Raw genomic sequence first — 27,308 nt, 5'->3', positions numbered from 1 at the left:
GGAAAAAGATATCATTACACTAGGATTGGTTTTAATGATTTTCATTAAGCTTCTTCGATGGTCTTTACACATGTCGTCTTCGAACAATACACAATCACGACGATTGCACTATTTTAAAATTTAAAATCTAAAATTTTTCTTTCGTTTCTCTAATAAACAATATTCTTTTCAACAATCGTCATAAATAGCAGATTCTTAAACTTCTTTCAAAAGATTAAGCCTTTCTCCCAGACTCCTGCCTTTTTTAGCCCCAGCCTTCGCTCTGTGGATAGTTTGTTGTTGTTGTTGTTGTTTATGTTTATATGTAGGGGAAATTCAATTGTGATTGAGATTTTCCCCAGAAAACTCGTCGAATTTCGTGGCAAGCAAAAATCGCCATTATACAAAACTGAGTTCCTACAAGAATCTTGTATCATACGATAATTCAATGGGCCCAAAAAGGAGTTTTGAAAGCCATTTCGACACCAGCGTTGATTGACTTGCATCGATCAACGAACCAGTTACAGAATTTTGTTCTGACAAATAAAAAATACCTTTGAAAGAAGTTTAAAAATTGAAACTTGTTATATATAACAAACAAAGAACGTAATGATATTATTTAGAACAATGTTCTATCCGAACATAAATTAAAACCTGATATATAATGCGTTATGGAAAAATATATTCTCTCTTGGTAAACTTTGTACATTCTTGGTCCAGTTCCCTAGCGGGCTAGCCGCCATATTACGCGGCATGCCTAGCATGACGCAGTGTTTGGGCTGTACGTTAATTAAATAATAACAAAGAGCTACGTACGTTTTATACAACTGAGATATCAGTGAGGGAGTAGCACTGAAGTGTAAATTGCTCAGCCAATAGGCCCAAAATTTATTTATAAATCAAACCAATTTAACTTCTGATAAATAAAAACCGACAAAATGAAAATTAAACTAAACGAACAAGCACTCTAAATAGAATAAACAGCACTGAAACGGGAACGTTTTGAGTTCCACCTACAACGGTTTTGGCTGTTAGAAAAAGCTCGAACACCGTGATTCTTTCGGTGCTTGCTTTTATAACTGGCCCAAAAGAACTGTTTCTAAAATCTAAAGGTTATTTCGAAAATTTACTTTTTATCATTCAATTTATGATTGCTTTTCTCTTATATCGTCGTTTGAATCCAGAAAAAAGTAGCTGAAGAAGAAATGTCTATAGTCAATGTCAATTTACACTTCCTTGCCACTCAGTCTGACTTAGCTGTACATGCATGAAAGTTGAGTTTGGATTTAGGAAGCAAGCAGAAACAGACAAAAGCGAGTCTCTAAAGCTACGATTCTAGATTCTAGGGTTCTAATTTCTACGCGCATAAAAGCTTTCCTGTAATTGGCTTCCGACCTAACCCATGCCGTAACGTGCTTTCTTGAGCCAATCAAAAGAGAACTTTTAATGGAGGTTTGTTTAGTAAAGAACTTGTGTTTTGTACACAGAAAGCATACTTGTGCTTGCTCTACTAACCATTTATAAGCAATGTTAAGTATTTAAAATGAGTGTTTAAAATGCTATTTGAACAGAGATCAATTAAAACTACAATTCAGTTATTCAGTTATTATGCTTTCTTTGTTTAAGTTGTGCTTAATTTATTTGCTAGAGTGAAGCAAATCATGTGCTGGTTCCTGATTATTGATTCAATTAGTATGCTTGAATACGGAAAGATCCACCATTATGGGGTAATTGGCCTTGCTCGATATCATTGCGTAACACCCTCCCTTAATGCTTTGCGGCCTTTTCGTGTTGAATACTTTAGAACAACCAGGTGCGGTTGACGATATCTTTCAAAGTCGGCTTATTTCGGTAAGGAAAAGCTGGTTAGTCAATTTAGTTGCAATAAGCCATGCTGCCTATCGAATTTCACTCCATTAAATATTTATAATTGACCAGTGTTAATCAATTAATTAATTAAACAAACATATAAATAAATAAATTGACGGGAAAAGGCCTAAAAGTCAGAGCAACCTTTATATAGGATATTATAGGATAGCCACCAAGATGGTTTCAGGCGAGTATGTGGGAAGGGATAACATTTGCAAGAAGACAATTTTCAGGAATATTTGGCTATAAGAGCACAGTTGTCAAAATCAAATAAGAGGTAGGTATTTCACGATATTCATGGTGAAATATTTTCCACGATTGTTCTTTGCAGAATTAAACGGTTGTAACGTGAAAACCATTATGGTGACTATCGTAGATACGGCAACTTGCACTTGTAACGTTGCTATAATTATCACATGCTTGATGCGTTAAACGCAGTGGCAACATGCTCGGTTAAAAGTTAAAATCTGTTAATTTAGAAAATTACATAGCATTTCTTATTATATGGCTTGTATTTGTAGCCGATACAACGTGCGCGCTGATTGGCTAATTTTAGGGCATTACTCTCCCGTAAAGCCCACGGGCCGATGACGGGCCTGAAAAAAAAAATAAAACAGCAACAAAACAAACCAAAAAGCCATATAATAAACAGCTCATTAAACTCGAACGTTCTGTCTTTACGGGGAAATCTCAAAGCCAGCAACGGCCTCACCGTATTGACCGAGCGATAGCGAGGTCAATATGGTAAGATCTCAGTTTGAGATTTTCCTGTAAAGACCTCACCCTCAGTTAATAAGTAGTTAGTAATTGTGGTGCTATTTAGTGGTGATTTTCTGTGCGATTTGTTTCAACACTAAACGCACGAAAATATGACAAAGAAAATCAAATTATATCTTTGGGTCCTTTTAACGTGCAGGTAAACATAACGGGTAATGTTGGCAGGTTCTTTAAAGTTCTCAACTGCCAAAGCGAAAAATTGCTTCCGTGAAGAGTTCTGTTCGATTAGTCCTAATTCATGTAAATATCTAATTAAAACTGTGGTTAGAATTTTTACTAAACTATACATTACTTACTGCCATACGAAGGTGACTGGAATGCGAATAAATATCTTAATCCGTGGTTAAATAATGGCACATACCATATATTGTGTATAATAACGGCTAAGAGCATTCCTTCATAATGCAATTCTCTTTCTGTCATAAATGATGAACAATGAACTTTGTATCCATAATATGACGTGGTGTAACATCTTGCTGGTACGATTGAAGGATAAAAATAACTGAATACATACGTAAATGAGGGATGCGCATTTTGCCCAAAATGCTTGTCGGGGCGCCCAACTCCGTGAAAACAGAGTTGTTTTTCAACTTCCTCAAAGGCGTTTCCTGCATTACAAATTTCGTTGCCCTTTAGTTCATCCATGCGTTATTGTATCAAGGGATGTTATGCCCGACGGTCTTAGGGGCAGGAATGTGGCAGGTCCCATTATCTTCATTATTGGTTGAGTAAACTCGGTCGCCATTGGCCGAGAGAATTGCATGGCTTGAATACCATTGGTCAGTGGATTCGCCATGGTTAGGGAATGATTACGCGGCGTGGCCGTGGTAATTGGTGCAAAAACCGATGTGCACACAGTGGTTGAGTTGGCGGAATTGTTCTGAAGGTCCGGTCTTGGTGTGTTTGTGATCTGGAAGGCAATCTGCTGTGGAAACGAATCTTGTTTGTTGATCCCATTGTTTTGAGTCATTCCGTTGGAATTGTTTGAATCTGGTAAACAGACCATTGGGTACGGTGGAGACCAGTGGACATTTTCAGGGTGGCCATTGATCCCATTCTGTCCAAGTGTACGATCCTGGTCCATACCCGGGTGAGCCATTCCTCCATTGCTGTGCCCATTCAAGCCATTCATAGAATGCATACCGTTAATGGCGCTCATTCCATTGACGTTGTGACAGCTGATATTGCTCAGTGTGTTAATACCATTTATGGTGCTGATACCTGCTATTCCGTTTATGCCATTGATGGTGTTGTTGCCATTCATGAGGCCCATTCCATTTCCTAACCCATTGCCCATCCCATTCATTCCACCGACAGCGTTCACCTGCGCTATGCCGTTCAGCCCATTCACTGTTCCCACGCCACCTAACCCGTTGACTCCGTTCAAACCACCCATGCCGTTTACGTTTACATTCAAGCCGTTCAGGTCGCCAGCAATTGCATTCAAGCCATTTAGACTGCTTGCGATGGCAAATCCGCTCGGAATCACAGGATTGTATTTGATCCACGTGGGGGACACTCGCGTGTACACGGGCTAGTTGAAAAAGGGAATAATGGAATGAGTGCAAACTATCCTGCAAAGATATCATAGCAAAACGCTTTTAAAGTGTTTGCAGGCTACAAAACAGTGTGACTTATAAGTGAGTGATATTTTTCGTACATGATTGAGACATATTTTCGGTTGCTAGCTGTTCCAAAAAGAAACAAAAATCAAAAAGTGAACAAACAAACCAAAAAACAACAACCAAAACAAAACAAAATAACGTAGTAATTATCTACCATACATAGATCTTATTAGGAGAAAGATGTCACTTTGAAGAAGTCTTCCAATAAGTATACGTCAGTCGTGTGAATGCGAGTGCAATTAAGGATTTGCACTTTTTGCAATTTGGAAGAAATTTGAGGTATCATGAGTTGTCTAAATCCTCTATTGCTCGAGCTTTCAGTCGATTGTTTATTCATTTTGTGACTAGGAAAATTTCAAACGAGTGCAAATTAAAAATTGACGAAACATCGGCCTGCTCTCAGCCAATCACAATGGAGTGATTTTCTTAGTCAAATAATAAAGACTCGTATTATTAAACTGCTGAGACAGTAACTTCATTTTTATTGGCTGAGAGCAGGCAAAGTTGCATTACAATTTGCAGAACTCTTTTAATCTTACCATTTCATTCTTGTGGCCGTTTTCAATGTATCCAAGTTTTCTCTTCTTGGCGTCTGGACCTTCGTTACCATTCACGTCTGTTGTGGCATCATGATTTTCGTGCTTGATTTCTTCACCTTTCTGTTCTCCGTTCACTGGTGCTTCATCGTGCTTTCGTTTCCGTTCTTCTCCCAGCGATCCATTCTCGCCTTCTGTGTGACCATTCTCTTTACCCTCTGTTTCAGGTTTTCCATTGTGATCTATCCCTGTTGAAAAGGAAAAAATAATGAAGGATTTGAACTCTCTTTCTAACATTCTGTCAAGCCTCAGTATGTTGTCTGTATAATTCATGGATTTATGTTTTTTTAAGTAGATAGATGTGTAGATAGAAACTATATTAATGTGTCAATGCCTTGTAGCCTGGAAAAATAACATTCTAATTTGGAGACATATGATACATAGAGGCAAAAAAGAACAATTTCATAAAAATATTAACGGTAAAATTATTTGATCCAATCTAATAACCAATAATAGCTGATCTGATAATCTGATGATTCAGTGATAACCGCTAAAATTGACATATAATAATATCAATATTAAAGACAATGATGGAAATTACATTTAATCATGATGAACAGAGCGAACAGCCCTTACAACCATCATCAATCAGTGAAACTATATAGCACTTACGAACAAGTGGACGTGCTAGAATTACAGTTCATTAGTCAATTTTAACAATAATAACAGACAGGACAACGATGAGAAGATTACAACAATGAGTTGTCAGTAACTGCATATTTACGAACAGTTTTATTCTAAATTAATATATCGCATATCCTAGGTCTACACTCTCACCGTTTTGTGGCGTACCACGGTGTTCACTGTCGTTCTTTTCTACGCTCTGCACAACCTCCTGAGCATGCGTGGGTTTCTCGACCGGTGTTGGAGGCTGTGGTATAGGATGAGGAGTCGGCAGTTGCTGCTGGAGAGTCTGAAGAGTTGTGGGTAGAGCTGTTTGACCATTGGGTGGAATAGCGAAACCAATCTGAGCTTGGAAACCATTCATCTGAGGCGCGTTGGGGATCTGTTGTTGAAGATGGTGGACGTGTTGTTTGGCTTTTTCGTGGGCTACGCGCTGTTCTTTCTCAGACGCCGCATTGCGCAGAATCCTGTTTATTGAGCTGACGCTTGGCACGTTACTCTTGTCGCAGACTCCGTCACTAAGCAGGTTATTCCTGATTTCCCACGCGAAAATGCATGGGTTTTCCTCCTTGTAAGCCAGAATCTTCGACACCACCCGCGGAGTAGCGACTTTTGGTTTGCTGCCTCCTATAGCTCCAGGCCTGACCGAACCTGTCTCGTAATACCTGCCGAGAATTTTGCTCACACACCCGTGAGACACGAGCAGTTGCCGAGAGATCTCCGAGGGTCGGACTCCGCAGTGTGCCAACTCAACAATTCGGTGTCGCATGTAGTCGGGCAACGGTCGGCCATTGACAAATACACCTCCAAGTTGGTTGACTCCACCCGGTCCTTTATCAGGGAAAATGTTGTTAAAATAACAATATTTATATTTTCTAATTAACTCGAGATTAAGTTTTACTGAGGCCATCCGTTTGAAAGGAAAGCGGTTTACTGATTTGGTTGACGGCTCCAGTACAATAATTGTCTGACCTATTTGTTTTCATTGTGTTCCATTGGAAGGAACTGTATTCGAAGTTTTCGGGGAGTAGGTTTCTATTGCTGTTTAACTCTAAAGAAAGCGCCAATTGAATATTTGCTCCACAGTTTCAACTGCGTTTTATGGTGATTGAAATTTTGATCAAGCCACACAAAAGCGCCCGTTTTTGTAAGTAAAACACAGCCTATTCATCGAATGCACTCAACACAAAATCACTAAAGAACTTATGAAGATAATTGAGATTTTATTGTCAAGTTTTAGAAAACAAAGCATCAAAGCAAATTGGAAAAGACCTGTTGTGTTTCCTTTTGCTCTCTCAACTCTATTCCTGACCGGTTTACTTTACTACGAAAAAAAGCGAAATGTTTTCAAAACTAGGATCTATACATAAGTTAGGAATTTTTCCTCAGAGTTAGTCTCAAATTTTAACTGCCGTCGAGTCTGACAGCTTTCTTAAAAGACAAAGATTATAGTTTGCTTTGCTTAATGTAAGCAAAAGGGCAATCAACGCATTTGCCTGTATGTTTTATCCTTTTTATTTTCAGATAAAGTTCTAATTGAGCTGTCTATGCTTTGTTGATATTGAAATCTGTGAATTTATTTTACCTTTTAAAAACCTATTATTCCAAAGTTTGACAACAAATAGCAGTGTTTAAATTTCCCAACGGTCTTTTTTTGTCCTCGTGGCTAATTTACATAATTTAGATCCAAACTCCGTGAGACACAAGGAGAATGTAATAAAGATCATGTAAAGGGTAACTAATAGCGAGGAAAATTAACACAACTCAAGTGGCTTTTCTTAAGATATATATATATCAGTTCGTCTCATCCGATGTTTGCAAAGGAAATATCTCGTGTGTCTCTCTTTGGATAAACATCCAAACTGGGATTCGATTCTGAACCAAATCTCAGTAATTTACAAAGGAAGGGCTGACGCTAAATGGAATTCCTTCAGTAATTCTTCATGAAGATAATTTCATTTTGATATAGTTATAATTCCAACAGAAACATAACACAGTAACAAAATCTTATTTTACTCAAAACAAAAGCATGTGATTCTTATCTGACAGCCTAAGAGTGCAGGCTGAAAATTTAACTCGAAAAATACTTCATTTTATATCATAGTTATAATATTTTGTTTATGTAGATTCAACTGTGACGAGGAAAGGAGCAATATCTGGGTTCTAAATCTCGAAATGCGAATCCATACATTACCTGATATTTAGTCAATTAAATATTCCATTGTATTGCTCATATGACAAAACTCTTCTTCTTGTTATATAACAAGATATCTATCGAAACAAATTTTACGAAAACGTCCTTTTCGGAAATGGGCAGATTTGCTTTCCGTCAATTTTCAAAGAATATACTTATGTTCTTCGTTTAAATCCTAACTTCTTGTATAATCACGGTGGGCTTGCATGACAAGTTATGGAATGTGGTGAATTAATAAATTATTTGGCAAGCAGCTAAGGCAAGCGGCTTCAAAGAGAGAAAAAGTTTCTCACCGCATAGGAAACGTTAACTAATTATGGTGTAATTTAAATTAAGTTTAATCTCACCTCTATGGGGCATCATTGACTCACAACTCCAGCCAGTGACTCTGCCACTCAACTCGCGGATCGTTGTCTAAAACAATAGCAATCATTCCATCAAATAAAACATTTCACAGCCACTATATTCTTTTTTCAAGAATAAAATCAAGAGACGGCCTTAAATTTGCCGATTACCTAAGATAATTCATTGCGTCCCACTTCTCATTTTTGATGCGATTCTGGTTAAAATGCAATATCTGTGTTACTCCGTTTTAGATGTTCTTGTTATTGATCTCTCATATTCCCGCCCTTGGTGAAGCCATCTAACAAGTTTGGCCACCTGTAGCCACAGACTTGAACCCGACTATTTACCTTTTGCCATATATGGTAGGCATCAGCAGGTTTGATTTGTGTGTTAGTAGCAACACCGCATGCCACATGCTGCTTGGGCGTCACAAAAATGTCGAGAATGTATTAAACGCGGCTTCAAGGAGAGAAATCGATACTTCAGAGCTAGAATTCCAGCACGACAGATTTGATAGATTTTTAATTAAATTTGCCTTCGACGGTTAATGTTGTTTTAAAAATGAGGTAATCCCATATTTTAAACCATCTGATCAATTACATCCTTGGTTAAATCAAGATCTCACATCACTACCTCTAGCATTTGATAAAATTCTTCCATGTCACCGATTAACTGGGGCAAACGTACGAAAGAGGAAATATTAAAAATGAGAAAAAATTATGAAGTTGTGTTTCTTTTCTGTTAGTTTTGCATTTCTTTAACAAAAACGTAAAACAAAATATTATGTGTTTTGATTCGTTTCTCTCTTAGCAGGCAACGGTTAAAAGCGAAATTCGAATTTCATGTCAATCTTCGGTCTTGTTAATCACGCATGCTTTGTTTTTTATCCTAATTGAGATGTGTCCGCAACGTTTGTCTCTAGCTATATATATGACAGATTACCGAGTTCACAAGCACCTTGTCAGGTGAGAAATTATTTGTAGTCAACTCTGCATGGTGTTCTAATCACATTATAAGGGCGTGCAACACAGCCATGACTATCTCGTATTTAACGTTTCATTTAATTCACCAGCCAAAATTATCTAGTTAAAATTGCTTTAGCTTACCTTATTTTTGTCATTATCCACTAACTTTTTTAATTCGCTGTAGTCAAATTAACAGAATGCTGTTACTTGAATTTGATGCTTCGAGGGCTCTTTAATTATACAAAAATCATTGTAAAAGTACAACACTGAAGTGGCAAATCTCTCTGTCGACACCTTGCTCTGAATGTTACTTCTCTTTACTTGTTGCCACACATGTCTTTTTTGTAAGTTTTTGAGAATTTGGTGTTAAATCGAAACAATATCTTTTCCCCTCCATGATGATCTCGCTTTCATTCTGCCTAATTATCTGGTTTGCAATTAATATTAACATATATATGTATGACGCTGCTTTGCGAACGAAGATTATGAAGGTGGCTCACATCGACTGCATGCACCCTTGTGGCTGGCAAGGCTACATGCGTAAATTACATGTTAATAGGACAATCACATGACTTTTGGAGGGCATATAGTTTATTTGTGGCCCGAGTAGCATCATTTGCGCCCGAGCGCGAAGCGCAAGGGCGCAAATGATGCTACGAGGGACACAAATAAACTATATGACCGACAAAAGTCATGCGATTATCATTATTATCAATACACAAGGCCAAATCGTACAAATTCATTTAATAAGAAAAAAATGTTTAACAGAGATGTAGCATGAAACTATGGTATGGAAAGTTGTTGCTACAATACGAACAGCTAAACAAGAGCCAAATAAAATTCCTTTTTGTTTACAATAAAGTGTCAAATATAATCTAGTTTTAAAAAGATTGGTAACAATGATTAGCAAAAAGACAGTTTACATTTTAAAAAATGATAGTCTTCCCGTTCACAGGCAATGGACTCAGACTGTCTTTGCTAATTTCATCAAATAAGTTACAGCTTTTAGTCGCTATCATCGCTCTCGATTATTCGGCGACGTTTGCGGGTTGATGGCGACGGTTCTTCATACTTTCCGTGATAAATGAATGAATGGCCGCTCTAATTCCAGTCAATGCACTTGGAGTTAATGCTTGGCCTTTCTCTGTTTTCACTTCAGCGAAGAACTTTCGCAGAATTTCACTCAAGTCTGTTGCACTTACTGTTTTGAGATCCACTGTAATTTTTCTTTTCTCACACCATTTCTCGAACTTTTTTACTCCCCACTCAGTTGCTCTCTTGGTGTTTTTCGCTTGAGCTTTTTGCTCAATCTCATCCAGTTGCTCGTTGTCTAAGTCCGAGTTTTGACTAGAAAAAAGCTGAAAATTTGGGAGTTCTTCCATTTTAAAATGAAATTTCCAAACGGCAAACGTTCACTACGCAAGCTGTTCGCACCTGAATGGTTTTCCCGCGTCAATAAACGTAACCTGATTGGTTAATATTCATCGGATGATGAACCGAGAACCAATCAGCTACAGGGCCGTTAATACATTAACGGCCCGCTAGGAGTCATTTGCGGCCCGCAAAGCGCGTGTTTTCAAGAGGGCGGTTTTCAATTTGGCCGCGTATATTGATAATAATAAATGGATATATAGAGGTAGTGCAGTTTTTTTCCAACTTAATGCGAAAACATTTGATGCGAATTATCCTCAGTGTAACTTTTCCACTGCAAGTTTTTTTATTCCGATGCAAAATTTACTTTAAACTGAAGATTTCCGCCTTCACGCAAGTTGTACATTTCACCGTGTTCCTTCGCTTGCAATTTTTAAATTGATTGATTTACAGCAAGTTTTACAACTTAACTGTTTCAAAACGAGATCTTTTGACAACAAACTTTACATTTTTGAGTCTACTGCCGTTGTGTGATCTTGTGTTAACCGGTTGATTGTGATCGCTAACGTTACGTTAATTAAATGCGATCTTAGCAAACGTTATTTTAAAACGTGTAATACATATAGCCAAATAAACTGGAGCTTTAATCATTGGCCTTTTAAAGATCATGTTAACAATTGCATCACTCAAAACGAGTAAAATCAGTAAAAGTTCGTCGCAATGGAGAAAGCAGTTTTCGCAGGAAGAGTTTCAACACCTTCCTTCCTTTACTTTTTACTGCTACTGTTTTAATTAATAACGTTTCGCTGAAGTAATGACAAAATTGACCTTGTTTTAATTTCAGGGTATTTAGCACGGCTGCGCTTTTTGAGGACGCAGTATTTAAACAAGAAAAATGTCAAATAAAAAAAACGTTTGTGAAAAATATGAACTGGCGAGACACAGATAATTTAGCTACAGGGGGCGTCTTTGTTTAAAATATTTGCAGCAATTTGGTCTCTGTTCGAGCTAGCAAAATATCAGCACTGAATATTAAAAGGGCGTGGCACAATTTACCGTTTTATTTAATACTTTCTTTGTGTAACGCAGGTTTGAAAACTCAAAATTTTGCAAACGATATACGAGCTCATGAGTACTTTTGGAATACAAATTTTGCAATTTTTGAAAGGCAATATCTCCTCCTATATCACATATAAGGAGTTAAATATTTCACCAATCACTAAGTTTCACAATTTCTTTGAGGTTACCGTGCACCCTCTAGAATGTCTATAGTCCAACGGATGTAGCGCCTCGCGATTACATCACAGATGCCCTTAGCCATATATCAAATTAAGGCTTATAGGTTTAGCTATTCAAACGCTTGTAGGTTTTCCCGAAAACGAACTAGGGAATTTTCCGCGAAGTCTTAACTGGAAGGTATAAATCATAATTACAAGTTACAACTCAACACGATTTCCTTAGTTTGGGAATTTTATTTTTTCTCGGGGGCAGGAACCCAAACACTTAAAACTCTGTTTGTTTGTTGAAGTTTTCCCTTGTTTGATTGCATTCAAAAGTTTGAGAACATTTTCAGAATTTCTGTAAAAACTTACGGACTGACCTCACAGATCTAGCTCGTAACAAATGATTTTTAGATTTGCCAAATTCCCTAACACGCTTTTGCTGGAGACGACCGAAATTGGCGGACAAATTGCATTTGTGTTATAACTCTTCAAAGTGTCCCCAGCGAAAATGAAATTTTCAGAAAATATCAGTAAGCGGTCTATCAATAAGAAACTTTTACTTCCGGTTGAAAACGGCTGTATCCATTTCCTTGGTGAATGTGTGCTCTTTTTGATTTTTGTTTTTTGGGCCCTAACGCTCATCATTCAAAGTTAATTGGTTTTACGAAAAAAAACAAAAATTGAAAACAAAATTTACTCTGAAGGTACACGGTAACCTCGAATGTTTGAATAGAATTTTTATCTAGCCCTTCCCGGCATTCCCCAAGGAGAGTCTTGTGCTGACGAGGCAAATTGTAAACAATGACGTCAGCAAAAATTTCTTCATTTACCATCACGAAAAACCAAGTCGTCCAAGGGCAAAATGAAGAATTTGAAACAGGACCCTTCAAACTTAAAAACTAGCTTCCTAAATTACTTGGCCACGCTGCCTCTGTTAGATCAGGAAAATGAAGTGAAAGCAAATCATAAATTGCTCGATACACTGAAGTAAATAATATTATTTGTTATAGTGACCGAAGCAAATGACATGCATCGAAAAGTAGACACATCTGTCAAGAACATGACAGGGATTGTAACAGCCAAGTGAAGCAAGGGTGTGCTGTGTCAAAAATTGAAACAAGCATCCAAAATTTGTAATCGATACTCTACGGATGTATGCGAACTTTTAATTTTAAAACTGTTTGAAATTTAAATAGATTGGAACGATTTGCAAGTTTTAAGTTATAATTTTTTTCCCGAAGCAGAACAACCTGATTTTTAGTTACGTCATACTTGAAGACAAGTAAGTCATTAAGAAAGGAACCTTGTAACGAATAAATTAGGTTGTTCCGGTGTCAATAGACGTCCAAACGGCGTTCTTCCGCGGCCAAAAGATTGAAATCCCCTAACTATTATTTATCTTATCGATGTTTTTGTAAATTTACCTTTTCCAGCCTCTGTTGTGGTTAACCTTCAAATAGCGGCTGTCTACTATTTCTGTAACAGGCGTCTTTTCAAATCCACAAATTTTGAAGGAAAATGCTTTTAAAGATCTAAGCCTCGAGCCTTGAATTATTGGACAGGCTTGGAGCATCTACTGGGTCAGATAAACTGCATTCGGGTTGAATTTCTTTGGCGAAATTTCCGGCGAACTAGCTTTGCCTCTGCGAGCAAGTTGCCCAAGTGAATCAACTGATCAAGGGCATCTGTAGTAAGCGACTGCAATGTGCAGTTCACCACCTTACCTAATCATTACCTCATAGCTTGCAAGGGTCACGAAACCCAATTAGAGTGCAAAGTCAAGTGTACAAATTGAATTACGGTAAAGGTGACAAGTCGATCAGAGTTCATGCATTACATTTGTTTCCCAATCGAAAAAGCAGTGTTTGTTGCTTGATTAATTTACAGTAGGAGCAAAACAACCGCTTATGTTTTGCCTTTCGAGACCGTTGCCAAAATAAGCGAGGTACTAACCAAGGCCCAATCGCTTCTCCATTGGTTTGCCTAGGAAAGTGTTAAGCAAGCTAACTTATGACTATTTAATTAGCAGCGAAAACTTAAATCGACCATGTCAGTGACTTTGCGCACGTCATATAGGTCTGTAACGACAGCTTAAGGGGAACTGTGTCGCCCCGTGCAAGCGCTTCGCGAGGCTGTATGACCTCTTATTTCATTGAAATAAAGTGCCTGTGTCCGGTGACCTAACAGATCTGGCTGATTGGTGTTTCGAATCCTCTTTTTCATTTAACAAATAATGGCCAGAACCTTTACCCGTTGGTCTCTCTTAAAGGCGAAAATGATATCATGGGAATTTTCCAAAACACATGTAGATAAATGCTTTGCCGACAAGTGAACATAGAGAGATACTCAATCAATAATTCATAATTGAAAGCGGAATCGAAAAGCGAAAGATCCTGAAACTTGTCGCATTAATTCCACCAAGAGCTTTTTTCCCTTCTGTGTATTGAGATTTACAGTGCATTGAGAACGGTTCGCAAAAATGAGTGTAAGATCATCAAAACTGCATTTTGAAATTTTGGGTGAATTCTCGCGAAGTTCCGAATGAGAGAGGTCAGAAGATTTTGACCCTCGATTGCCCAGTATTGACACAAAAAAGTCGGTACTCAGTGTCATTCAAAGACAAACAAATATTTCATATTTAGATGGATAGTTCACGGGCTCTTTTTAGACGGAAGAAGACCAAAAGACAAGAAATTTGAAATTCTTGCCTGCAAGGCAAGAACTGAAATTACTCATATATTTAAGAAAACGCGATTCTGAAACTTGTCAAAAGAAATTCTAGATGCCTTCCGAGGACATCTAATTAATTAAATCAAAACTCTGTTTAGAAAAGTTTCGAACGGTATGCAAAAGTAAGATAATGGTCTATATATTTTACACTCTTGTACGAACAATTGCGATGTATGTCCTTTTTCTAATATAATTGAGAAAAAAAAAGCGCCCACTTGTACCTTTGTGGAGTTCACACAAGCTTCAGTTCAGTACAAGCAAATCACCCGGTGGTACAAGACACAAAATCAAAAGATACCACTGAAATAGCAGGCCGTTTTGCCAGGAAAAAAGTCCAAATTATCCACCGTTTGACTCACCTTAATTTGAGACAGACTTGCCTTGTTGAATTGCGAATCTAAGAATGCCATGTGTAGACCAGCCGAGCAACTATGAGGAAACAATTTGAACGGCGCTGTTAAACATATCGATACTTACTTATTAATCACTATCCTAGAGATAAACATAGCTCCCTTCGAAAACCGTTTCCTGGTTGTTAATTATAGCCACATTTTTCTTTCCTCTAAGTCCAATTATCCCTCTCAAATCAAATAAATCTCGTTAGATTTCCGTCCGTGTCCGTCCGTGGTATAATCCACTCTTAAAAAGTGCGTCGTTATTGAGCGCCAACCAAACTGGTATCTTTAGTCTCCTGCCAAGAATGGAAATTAATCCTACAAGTACTTTTCTTATCTACTTAAAGACGTGAAACTTTCCAAGACTATTTAACGGGCCAGAGGTACGTTTTACACGAAATAATTAAATCGATGTTTTAGGTTTTCTTATATAACTATCATTTCTACAAGATGCTTGCATTAACTCTAATCCGCCTCTGTCATTCCATTGCAATTTAGCCTAAGTACTAAACTGCGACAGTTAACTAAGCCCAGTGAAATACTAAATTAAACGCTAAAGGGCATTTAACCGAAGACTTACCTCGTAATGTCAAATCCGATAACTTCCTTGTCCGTGGCTTCCTGTAAGTTTCTTGAAAATAATGTCGTTTTGTCAAACCTCTCGGCCCAGCCCCTAAACTACCGATTCGACAACAACGATCACGAAATCTCTCTACAACATGTGTTTGTCATTCCATGTTTTAAAGCTCCTGTATTTTTTTTTTTCTCGGTATAACTAATCCCACGAAAGGAGGTTGAAGCTGGACTGCACTAGCTTCATCAGCGTGCTAATGAACAGTCACACATGAATGGACATCTTGAAAGGAAACGAAAGCTTCGATGTAATTTTAATGGACTCGCTCTCAAATCTCTCGGCTGGTGACCAAGCACAAAGAGAATTTCTCGTGCATAGAGGGTGAAATCTACCAGATTTCACCCGGAGTGGTGTTAGTTTCAAGCCACTTGATCACAGAGGCGTTCAAACGGAGAGGAGCTAGTTTGGTGTGGTGGAGTTGCGTGAGTGAAGAATTTTTGACAGCCTCTGTAGGGAGTACAACCCTCAAATGATCGAAAGTTAGGCACCTGTTTGCATATAAGCGGCATCTGTGAACTTGCACCTTTGAGGAACGTATTTACGTTGCTGAATTTAACTACCTAAATAAAGCTTAACATAGCAACTGCATTGTCATAAAACAGTCACGAACTACCGCCATGTAATAAAACACTGTTTTGCAACCTGGTTTTCAAATCCGTCCCTTTTTCTTCGCGATTACACCATCCAGAGAAAGGCATTAGCGTAGATTTTTCGCGCCATTCGAAACAGTTAATCTTCTTTCAAAACAGTAATTCGCTTCACTGAATTTGATCGAACCTACAAGCAAATCAGTCACGTTTAAAATAAGTTACGGTCACGGCTAACCATAGGCGCAGATATTTATTGAGCTTCAAAGTGTCGTAGTTTACAATTCCGGCCCGCGACGACCGGGCTAGAAAAGAATGGCCCGATTCCAGGGCAATCAAGGAATCCCCTCCTACCCGCTGTCAACAAGTTAAGATAGCTATTCCAAATATCACGGGTCTTTTTTTCCAGGTGGCTCTTCGTAGGGGCACGCACAGCGTGCACATAAAAACATTAAGAACAATAGGGGATATCCCAGAAGGCGTGCCATTGGTCAACTAGATGTACCGCCAAAATTAACTCACTTTTTGGCAGTTTGCGCTTAGTTTCCACCTTTTAATTCACTGATAACGAGCCGACGTAAATTCGTTTAATTTAGAAAAAACTCTAGAATGTATTTAAGCACTGAAATTGTTTGTCACTATAAGAAACGTGCAACCTTCAATTTTTCAGATTGGTGCCTCGAGTCAACTCTTCCATGTGGCTGAGTAAGTTACTCAAGCAAACAGAGTCAAGCATGCATGGAGCGAGAAAGATTCACACCGCATTCTTAAGAGATGATGTGGCCGTGTTGTGGATTTGAATTCAACTACATCCATCCAGGCAAATTAGAAAAATCCCAAGGAATGTTACCTCCAGTGCTCGCTGCCTTTATAAAAATGGCCACGCTAATTTAACGAACACTTCTTTTATCAACAAATTAATTTGAATCACCAGTCTTTAGATCTCCAATGTCTGCTGGACTATAATTCGGGCTTAAACCAGATTCAAACTTCCTTTTGTTGAGGATCATATTTCACTGATACGTGTAGCCACTTTCAAAAAAAAAAAATTACCAGCGTTTTCTTTACCGACTCGGAGCTTTTATAACAGCGATTAGCAAGCTTGATAAAAGTTCAAATCGTCTCTTTTACCGTTCTTAATTTAACCTCATTTTTTGTGCTAACCTGTTTCTTTGAGTTGGAAATGCCAGGGCTTGAATAAAGGCCATGGCTATCATCGCTATTTTCAACCTTACGACTCGGCAGTAGGAAACCCTCAGTATTTAATGATACCAGAAATTAGCGACTGAACTGTAGACGGCATTTAATATGGCCGCAGACAAGGCGAAACAAGGGATTACGATGAAAGTAAAAGCCATAACAGTTCGTAGGTGTTCAATGAAAAATCAGTGAGCCGAGCGTAACAGACAGCGTAATACGAAAATTAATTTATCCACTTCATTAAAGCTCACTGAATAATCGAAGCACCGTGTGTGCGGCGTAATTTTCATTACCGTGTTTTAATTTAGAGCTTTGATAGACGCTCTTTGGCAGTAGTTTCACATGAAGTTGGCAAGCCGAAGTTGACAGTCTATTTGAACTCACCAACGGGACGGGGGCCAAATTAAAAGTTGTGAGAAATATTATCAATTGTATAAACTTCGCAACTCGTGTGTAGAAAACAAAATTTTACGCCGCTACAATTTGGCGCAAAACAGTTGCCACCCTAAGCATTCATTAGCAATTGGGAAAAGAAAAACAAAAAAGCGATATCTTGGTATGCTAAAGTATTTTAGATTAAATTAAATCAGTTTCTTTTATCCACTGTCATCCTCTATCATTGTAACGTCAATGCTTTACCAACTTTACACGGCTTCCTTGTCTTGTGTGTTGCCATGGTGACGCTCTTTTGATCTTTTGATCTTCCTGTGTAAACAACCTGTTTAGCGAAGTGCTCGTTGTTATGATGGATTGGACGGGTACCTGTAATACCTGCTAACTTTATTATACGCTTCGGTAAACGTTGTTACAGGTGTCACGTAGTGCATTTCGTTAAATGCGTCACGCAGTGAACGCCTAGTTTCCAAGGTAACGACGAAACTCATTTCGCTCTTACACACCGGAGGTTTGTACGGGTTCCCAGGCCACGTGCGTCCCATGCAACAGGGATATCGGGGTATTGGGACCAAGCTAAGCAAACTGCTGTTCGCATGTCTGAGGCTACTAACTCATGGAGAATTAACCATAAGTTTGTCCCCCTTTCTGCTGCTCTTCGCTTCCTACCTTTGAAAACAATAATTTTCGAGATGCAGCCCAACTACCGAAAGGCAAGCGACTCTTAATTTACTACATCAGTTATTTATTTTCTGCATCACCGTACTTGGAGTTATGTTACTTTTTTTTTTTCAAATCTCTTTTGGACAAAATATCCTGACCTCTACATGGTGTTTAGTAAATTCAATATTCTGCTGTTGTTGGTGATTGAGACCACCAGAAAATCAATTTGAGAAAGGTTTAGAGATGTGGAGCAATATTTTGAAGGAACTTCTGTGCGTTATATCATTGTTCCTGAAAGCAACTAATTAAGGCAGCCAACTAATTAAGGCGAGAGTTAGCATTTAGGACAAAAGATTTGCTATGGTCTCTCAATAAAATTAACATATTTTTACCACGTTTTTCAAACAATGGATTGTGACTACTGAAGTGAAATGAAGCGAAAATATAAACCACGCAGTCTTTTATGACATTATTTATCATTTTCTTAAGCTAAAGCTAAATAATTTGATTCGAGGTCTTTCGAGTGTTGCAGGGAAACTTAAATTATCCAAGATGGAACGATAATCTCGTCGCATTTTCGCAACTTTAAGTTTTTTCCAACGAAGTTAATTTTGTGTCATTACAGAATCATGATCTTGAGAAGTCTTTGTCCTCTTTGCTTGATTCACTATAATTCTGTATCGAATGATACAGAACATTTAAGACTACCTTCCTGACAGTTATTAAAGCGGTTTATTAAGCCCCACGAGATCCCAGATTGGTTAGGATTGGCTTGTTTTAAAATGAGTTATTCGTGTTGTTCGGAAAAAATCAGGTCGTTTTCAATCTTCTCGGTAATCCAACGTGGATACAGTTATGAACTGAGCGAAAAAGATGTTGAACTAGCTAGCATACTCTAAACAAAGCAAAATAAGTCTTTTTAAGTTGTAAGGATTGTTTCCAGGTTTTGAAACTCTTTATTCGTCTTTGAAAACAATCAATATTTTTCGAAACGTGCTTTGAAAGCTTTGCCGTCAACCGCGGTCCAATTTACTGTTGGTACCACGGGCTCGACTACGTTCCTTGGCGACCTGCACTTTGCAGAAGCAATGTGCCAGCAAAGCGCTGTTAAAAATTCAGAAATAAAAGAAAATGTTTTAAAATTCAGAACTAATTTTGGTAATCTTACACGTTAGCAAAAATCAGCCTATCACAGTCGAATTTGCACTCTTCCAGCGTGGCAGTAACACACAGTCCAAAATATCATCATCTGCAGTGAAAGCCTCCAGTTCGGCGATCCACTGAGGCAATCATGGCAAGCAGAATCTCGCTTGCGTTTATTCTAGTTTCCAGTTTAAGTTTCTCTTGTGGATTTTTAATAGGTGGATCTGAGAATACCGCGACGGTAAAATTCCACAAAGGAAGCGAATTTGGTTTCGAAAAGAATCCAAATGTTTACGCGCATTTGGTCATACCTCCGTGGAATCGGCCATTCAAACCTGGCTACTGCGCGAGTTGGGAATGGCACACCGACAAGAAATACAGAGAAAAAAGGGTTGCGATCTGCAAGCAGTACACCGAAGGTAATTTCTGCTTCTTTCTAAGCTAATGAAAAAGTGATTTTAGTGCTGTTATGATTCAAAATGGGAGCCGGGTTCTGGAAACTCTGAGATCGGCATCGGACCTTTGCAGAGGAAATTCATAACGTGCAAAATTGAGGTTTGTGCTTTTGTAACAGAAAGCGCAGAGTTCGGTGCGAGGTACTGTCATACAGCTGTATATATATATTTCTGTCTTGCGTAAAGCTTTTCTCTCATACTACGTGATCGAACCGGCCCAGTAAACGACATGCTAAGTGTTACGTGGACATTTGTTTTCAAAAGCATTAAAAATGTCAGTTGAACTGATTTCAAACTTCAACATTAATGGCGCCGGTCCAGTGTCGTGTTTTGTTTGGGTGTGTGTGTGTAATTTCTTTGAGAATTCTGAATTACTTACGAATATTAAACACTTCAAATTAAAAATTTGCACGCATTTAAAACATACCCAAGTAAATGATTTGCACTACGTATTTCGTAGTATCTTTCGGAAACACGCTTTTCTTAACTTATTGAATACTACGCAACCGATTCGCTTCGATCTTTACTCGATGACAGAAAACTGAATCACACGATTGAATTTTGTTTTATTGATTAAAGCCAGGCCAAGCTATCTTTTCCAGTTCAAACAATAATTTGCTTACAATTGGTATCTTTGCTTCGTGTCTGATAAGCTGGTCATGAATATTTAATAACAAATTAATAACCCTGTTTTGTTACTAATATAACACAAATTCTGCGAACAGATTAAATGACAGGAGGAACAAAGAAAACAGTAGGAGACATGCTGCTCTTTATTTTTTTCTTACATGCATGCCTGATTGCTGAAAAACTAAGTAAGCGTTTAATGAAAGCTAACGAGCAATATAGCGATTCTGCTGGAAGTATCTTTTTAAAAGTGAGTCAAACCATCAAAATTAAAAATACAATCTTTCATTTCCAACCGCATAACAAACCTACAATTACACTAATTTCTGGTTATTATTAAAGGCCATGAGCCTCGCGGCAGCTTGCCAGTTTATAGTAATCTATAGGCTTCCATCTTTCCTAGTTTCCCAATGATTTTTCCACCTGCGCTGCTTTAATTTGGCAACTTAAAAATGCGAACATGGAAACCATTGGTCGTATAAGACAGCAAAGAAAGTGGACGACTTTTCAGCCTCTAAAGTGTACGACGGTATGTCAGATCTCGCGTTCTCTCAGCTTGTTTGACAACCTGGCTGGTTGTCAAACAAGCTGACAGAGCACGACGAGGATTGACGAGAAAGGGAGAAGAGTTGAAAACAACAACAACAAAAAAAAAACACGTCCATCTCATTAACTGCCTTCGAAACCCGTGTCTCAAAACAAGGTTGATTTATTTAATTAAGTTCAACTGTATGTCATCTTCTTTAACAAGGCAAACATGAATGCGACTCCGAGACGGGTTTCTGCTCAGACAAGTGCCCCTACACCAATGGAAGCTACCCTTACTGGCGAATTCGCAATGCTGTCGATGTGCCTTTCTTGTGGGTCATCTCAGGAATCAAGTTTTATGATACGGCGACCTCCACCAAACAGCTGAACAGTGATCCGAAGAGAGGCTATGCTAGCAGCTATTTTGGACCCGGTGAGTATGATAGTGGCCTCAAGAGTCCTCATGGGCCCGATGAAGATGAGTGAGTGAGTGTGATGGCTAGAATTCATCATCCATGAGAAAACGTTCGTGTAACGAGCATGTATCTTTATAAAACTCGTCATAATAAAGTCACAAAAGCCAAATTAAATAAAAATGTGAACCAGGTTAAATGACCACCCAACCAACCAACTAAAAAATCAATGCTGCCAACTAACCCACCAAAAACTTTGCAGAAACAAACTAATCAACGGACGAACAAAACTAAACAATATAAACACAAAACAAAGCAAAACAAAACAAAACAAAACAAAACTTTAAAAACAAACAACAACAGCAACCACAAAAGAAAACAAACAAACAAACAAACAAACAAAGAAAAATATACAAACAAACAAATAAACGAAATTCCTGTTCTGGACATTGAATTTTCGCATGTCGTGGACCAAAGTTTTATAAGCTAAAGATAAATAGATCATGAATTAGCCATGTTTCTTACTCCTGTGATGAAGGAGCGAAAAACAAAGGGATTCAGACAGATTGCTGTTCGTTTATTTGATTTGTCTTGATTGCACATTGCTGATAAGCTACTTATACACTCTGTTCAATTTACCTTGCAGGATATCCGCCCAGCATGGCATTCGATAACAATCCTGAGAGTCTGTGGATCTCAAACGGAGCCGCCCCTCCTGGCATGCAGTGGATTGGGTACGAATTTCCTCACCCTGTGTTCATCGGCTCGGTCCAGATCGCCACGGAGGAAGACAAACCCGACCGCTTGCCGTCACTGATGTACGTAGAGGCCTCGTGCGAGAAATACTTCAGGAATTTTGTCACGCAATGGGTCATTTTCAACCCAGATCACAGTGTGGACAAGCGTTACAGTGGTAAGTTTTACATCAATTTTCTGGAACATCCGAACTTTGATTTTGATTGTAGTGGGAATTTAATATTCTATTTTATCAAAATACATACTGATTTTCCCAACTGTTAGATTAAGCCTTGTTTAACTTGTCGTTTCCCTTCGTCCATAGTGTTCAGTATGGCGAAGTTCACTACCCTTGGCGCCACGGGACGTCTGGGTCCCAATTCCGTAGGGATGCATTACCAGGGACAGGATCATGAGGGTCAGGTCACAGTCAACAAGGGTACCCAGCTCTGGAAGGTTCCTGCCACTGGAATGTACACAATCGAGGCCGCAGGAGCAGCTGGCGGATATGACAAGTTCACCTCTTGTAAGTATAAAAAATAATAGGGGAGGGGAGGTTGGCGTCTTGCTTTTGTTATTCAAACCTTGACAAATTCTACGCTAGTCACATGGGTAAACGTTTGTTTCTGGTAGGTTCTTTTGGTTTCTGTTCGCTTGTGATCTATAAGGAGTCAGATTGAGAATATCTCCATGTATTCTGTCAATATCAGTCCTGGGGGATCTTGGAGTAGACGAAATTGAACAGTCGGCCAATCAGCTTTTCTTTTCAGGCAAAATAGGTTTTAAGAAATTAAGGTTAATAATTTGATGAATTAAAATTTTTGTATCACAGTGTGTCTTAATGCCAATACTCCCGTTCTCAAAACAGATTTGAGAAGGAGTATAGAGGTATGTGGTGGGAGGGGGGGGGGGGGGTTGGTAGACAAATCCCCCTCGCTCGTAGTCCAACTCGTTTCAGAATTTCCTGGATCTGCCTTAGTGTTTAAACTGAAAACATATTTAGAGCGTTATCAAATCGCCCTCTCCTAAGCAAAGTGTTGCTATGTTTTTGTAGCGAGCAAGCGGGGACGTGGAGCCCGCGTCAAGGGAAATTTCCATCTCAAACGAGGCGAAGTGCTGAAGATTCTTGTTGGACAGGAGGGTGGTGTGAACACTGTGTCTGGAGGAGCAGGGGGAGGTGGTGGTAGCTTTGTGGTCACGGATGACAACACCCCTCTATTGATCGGTAAGTGCGCCGTAGAAAGCTTTAGACAGCGCCTAGGAAAATGGAGCGTTCTTTTTCTAAGACCGACAATATGTAAAAAAAATCTTCTTTTGGTGTTGTTCGCACGTATTTTTATGCTAAAAATAATGTTAAGAACCCGACGTGTGACTTCAAATAGCGTCTGGATAGCCTAGATTCAAATATTTGACCACGATTGATCTCTTTGGAACCTCATTGACCCGCTTGACTTCTTTGGCACACCATAATTATTATTTAGCTATGCTAGCCTGGTTAGCGTTAGCGAATTGAATTGACAAAACTGCGGGGTTGGCCTTAAACATGCGTGGCTTGGAGTTCAATCACTGAATATTTCTAGAAAGGTGAGAATTGGTTGGCAGGAGCTTGGAGCAAGAAAAAAAAGATTACAGACCCCGACGGAGGTTTAGAAAAGTCTCGTTCAATGTCAAGAGACACGGTTATAGAAAGTTCTAAATTAAACCGGGAATAACATGACCGATTATGTTCCTTTTTAGCTGGAGGGGGAGGTGGTGTCGACAAGATGAAGGGAGACAGCCCACGCTGTAATGGGGCCTCCACTAACAACGGAAATCCCGGATATGGGGGATCGCAGTTTCAAGGAGGATCGGGAGGCAAAGGAGCTGAGGAAGGTGATAATAACTACTCTGGGGGAGGTGGAGGAGGTTTTGAGACGAATGGACGTTCAAACCAGAACTTTGGAGGCGCGAAAGGCACTGGTGGCGAAGGAGGAAAATCATTTTACAAAGGTAATGAAATGGTGGATAAATTACATAGGTTTGGGAAAATCAAGCGAAGAAACTAGCAAAGATTGATAAGAAATGGCTTTATTTCAATTGCACACGGAAAGCATAAAAACTATGCCTATGGTTTCAACAGATATTTGTCAAGGAGATTTACGTGCAAAAAATTTTTTTTGTCAACATTTTCAAACGTTTCACGAAGCAACCCTAATTAGAAATTTGTCTTAGCTTATCAGTCAAACTTAAGTTTTCCGAAAAGAAACATTCAGAAGTACTTATAACTAATTGATTAATTATCATGTCAATCATTTTCAGGTGGCGTTGGGGGCCGTTCCAATCAGAATGAAGTAGATGGAGGGTTCGGTGGTGGCGGTGGACCAAACGGAGCCGGAGGGGGTGGTGGTGGAGGTGGTGGCTACTCCGGGGGTGCCAGTGGTAGCCGATCTAACTCCTGTGGAGGTGGTGGAGGATCCTACAACAATGGCAAGGAGCAATCCAACCAGGCTGGCGCTAATAATGGCGCTGGTTACGTAATCATCAAGCTCCTCAATGTCAGATAGTTAAAGAGTAGGCATTTTTACATTCAATTTTCCAAGCGATAGTTGAAAACATTTCCGCTTTGATTTCTTAGATAGTATTGTTACCTTTTGCCTCGTGAATAAATTACTAATTGCCTTTTGTAACATTTTTTGCTTCTGGCAATGAAATAATAAACTAGCTGACAAGTACAAATGAGCGACTTCTTTATTTAGTATTAATTTTTTTTTTTTTTTTGTGGCAGAAAGGAATTCCTGTAGTTTTCACAGCATTACAATGAATAACTGCGCGCTCTGAAGAAAGCGTAGTCATCCCTTCTCTACTTTTGAATTTAAACTTGAAAAAAAATTAAATATGTAGGAATATTTACTATATGGGGTTCTTACAACTCCTCCACTCTGTAATATTTATGTGCCGGCCGTACGCTTGCGTCAGATTTCCTATACGCCAGTTCCTTTCACCAGGATAAAAAATATCAACATTGCTATGTCTAATATCATCCTTTAACTCCGCGATTTGTGCTTTCGATACGTATCTGGCTTAGAAAAGTGGCGAAGTTGTCTCCTCATCAATAATCCTGCGCCTGTTCTGTGATAAAAGCTTTGACCATTAGCCTTCTCTGGTTCGTGCAAACACTGGTATTTAACACTCAGTTCTCCTGTCCTTCCCTGCCTCGACACAGTGCAAAACACTGAGCGCTTGGGGCCTGGGCTCTGTTGAGGGGCTTGGAGCATTTTCATTGCACACTGTTGCTTCATAGTTTCTTTATCCTGGTCATTTAAAGCTGTTGCGTTAATTTTGATGTTAAGAATGTCTATCATTCCATTAAATCCACATCTTAACACCACATCTCCTGTTTCCGATGCGCCTACGAATAGCAAAAAAACCCCACTAAAAATTAATTTAAAAAATATTATTTGTGGCAATAAACTTAAAGAGGCGACGAATTTTGACCAATAGATTTTGATTTTTTTTTCTAACCACTGAACAGACCTCTAAAAGTTTCCAAATTACAGCTTCACGTTACAGTACAGTCACATAATTAAAATATATATATTGTCAACCCTTCAAAAACTGAATCTGAAATTCATGGAAGTAATCTTGGACAGCAAAATCTTGATCTGCTTCGATTAAAGGTAATTAATATTAGTGTTAACAACAATTGCCTATCTTACTTTCTGATACAGGAATTTCAATACTGGGTAACTAATAACCAGTTAGGGACTCCCACCTTGCGCTTACTGAGTCAGGGACGGATCTGGGAGGAGGGTGCAGGGATGGTCACCGCCCACACCCCCCTCCCCCCCCCCCCCTCCCCGAGATGAAGCCCTCTTCTTTGTATTCGCTTTTAAAATTTGTCTACCTCACCAGTCAGTTACGCCATTCCTTAGTGGTGCACCCCTCCCTAAGAAAAATCCTAGATCTTCCCGTGTGAGTTGTTGCTTTCCTATTTTATTGGACAAAATGCTCTTACATAAAAAAGCAAAAAAATAAATAAATAAATAAATAAATAAAAAATAAATTCACTTTAAAGAAGAACTCCTCAACAGTGTAAAGAACGTCTATTGCAGACAGTAAATTTCTTATAGCAATTAAATTTTGTCCTCCTCTATTGCTTCTCATCAACTCGTTTCTAATTGAATAGCGTAGTTATACTCTTTACATTTACAGGTGCAATAAATGAAATATTCTATTCTTTACATGACAGTCCAGCTGACCTTGTAACGTGAATAATTTTTACACATAATAGTGCACAAGCATTTCTCCACTCTATGCGCCCTTTCTCTCACTCAGTTCAAGTAATAAAGTAGGTCTATCGCTTGATGCTCTTTCGAATTCATTTTACTTACTTGTGCGAACTATTTGTCTCTGTGGATCACCGGTTGTTACACATCGATACACCGCGACAATCATTACATCAGAAGGGAGCTTTCGCCCTGAAAAGCTCAGTAAGCATTCTGCAGGATGGGTCCCTTTCACTGGGTGGAAAGTGTGTTGGCACTCGGTTTGAGATTCGCTGTGAATTCCTGGAAACACGTGATTTGCCTCGACGGTTCGTTTCAATTTAAACAAAGAGATACCGTTGATGACGATGTCTCTTGTCAGATGATCGTCGCATGTCAGTTTTATAGGTAGGACGTAGGACTTCGCTGAGGACATTAAAACAAACACACCATAGTTGGAATACACCAAGACTCAGATTTGATGTGAGGGTGGGTGGGTGGTGGAATCTGAGACCAGGAGATGTAGGTGTTAGTGGGGGGGGGGTGTGGGGGGGGGGACGTTCACGTTTCGTAGCTACCCAATACCGGTAACAGTCAGACAGCAAATATTGACGATATATTGACGATGTATCCAAATTCGCAAGTAGCCAATTAGAGGCCATGTCTACTGTCCTGATTTCTTGCGATATTAAGGCACTATTATAACATAACTAAAGCAAAGCGCGCGCTCTGATTGGTTAATTTAGCGCCTACTATTTGCCCATGGGTGCACGCTGCCGACGTGTGTGCTAATGTTTACAAAGCAAATCTTTTGACAGACATTGTTTCCAAAGTAATGGCCGACGTCCTTCTGCCAAAAATGCGAAACTGTCTTCACAGTTGTCTGAAGATGAAACTTTATCCAGTTACTGGTGTGCAGTCGGTTGTCATGAATGAATTTTCGCGCGCTTGTTTTCTCTTGTCATGTAAGACTACACGAACATTTTTTTTTTG

The 27,308-nt window shown here is 38.9% G+C and overlaps 2 protein-coding genes across 4 annotated transcripts; one reads left to right on the top strand and one right to left on the bottom strand.

The window, feature by feature from the left end:
* Window positions 1-25: 25 nt before the first annotated feature.
* On the bottom strand, window positions 26-15,997 carry LOC145494920 (uncharacterized). Of its 3 annotated transcripts, XM_081474483.1 has the most exons (6): window positions 15,274-15,997; window positions 14,658-14,727; window positions 8,012-8,078; window positions 5,624-6,301; window positions 4,790-5,034; window positions 26-4,159 (listed from the first exon to the last, which is right to left on the bottom strand). In XM_081474483.1, the coding sequence occupies exons 2-6, from the start codon at window positions 14,706-14,708 to the stop codon at window positions 3,263-3,265; spliced, it is 1,938 nt and encodes a 645-aa protein (XP_081330609.1). In that variant the 5' UTR covers window positions 14,709-14,727; window positions 15,274-15,997; the 3' UTR covers window positions 26-3,262. The 3 variants fall into 3 exon arrangements, with proteins under 3 accessions (XP_081330609.1, XP_081330611.1, XP_081330610.1); XM_081474485.1 differs by lacking the exons at window positions 14,658-14,727; window positions 15,274-15,997 and adding an exon at window positions 12,993-14,568; XM_081474484.1 differs by lacking the exons at window positions 14,658-14,727; window positions 15,274-15,997 and adding an exon at window positions 8,180-8,351.
* A 3,241-nt stretch (window positions 15,998-19,238) lies between these two features.
* LOC145494921 (uncharacterized) lies at window positions 19,239-24,775 on the top strand. The gene is made up of 7 exons (XM_081474486.1): window positions 19,239-19,732; window positions 21,147-21,356; window positions 21,983-22,249; window positions 22,397-22,597; window positions 23,126-23,296; window positions 23,809-24,060; window positions 24,370-24,775. Exons 1-7 carry the CDS (start codon window positions 19,462-19,464, stop codon window positions 24,612-24,614), a joined length of 1,617 nt encoding a protein of 538 aa, XP_081330612.1. The 5' UTR covers window positions 19,239-19,461; the 3' UTR covers window positions 24,615-24,775.
* The last annotated feature ends 2,533 nt before the right edge of the window (window positions 24,776-27,308 follow it).

Source organism: Orbicella franksi, chromosome 8, assembly GCF_964199315.1.
Source record: "Orbicella franksi chromosome 8, jaOrbFran1.1, whole genome shotgun sequence".
NCBI lineage: Eukaryota > Metazoa > Cnidaria > Anthozoa > Scleractinia > Merulinidae > Orbicella > Orbicella franksi.
This window is presented reverse-complemented; position numbering and strand designations above follow the sequence as displayed.

Coding starts and splice junctions, on each gene's coding strand:
- LOC145494921 (XM_081474486.1), top strand. CDS start 19,462: ATGGCAAGCAGAATCTCGCTTGCGTTTATTCTAGTTTCCAGTTTAAGT. Junction 21,357..21,982: donor TAGCAGCTATTTTGGACCCG/GTGAGTATGATA, acceptor TTTACCTTGCAG/GATATCCGCCCAGCATGGCA. Junction 24,061..24,369: donor AGGAAAATCATTTTACAAAG/GTAATGAAATGG, acceptor AATCATTTTCAG/GTGGCGTTGGGGGCCGTTCC.
- LOC145494920 (XM_081474483.1), bottom strand. CDS start 14,708: ATGGCATTCTTAGATTCGCAATTCAACAAGGCAAGTCTGTCTCAAATT. Junction 5,035..5,623: donor CCGTGGTACGCCACAAAACG/GTGAGAGTGTAG, acceptor CCTTTTCAACAG/GGATAGATCACAATGGAAAA. Junction 4,160..4,789: donor ACGGCCACAAGAATGAAATG/GTAAGATTAAAA, acceptor TTTTTCAACTAG/CCCGTGTACACGCGAGTGTC.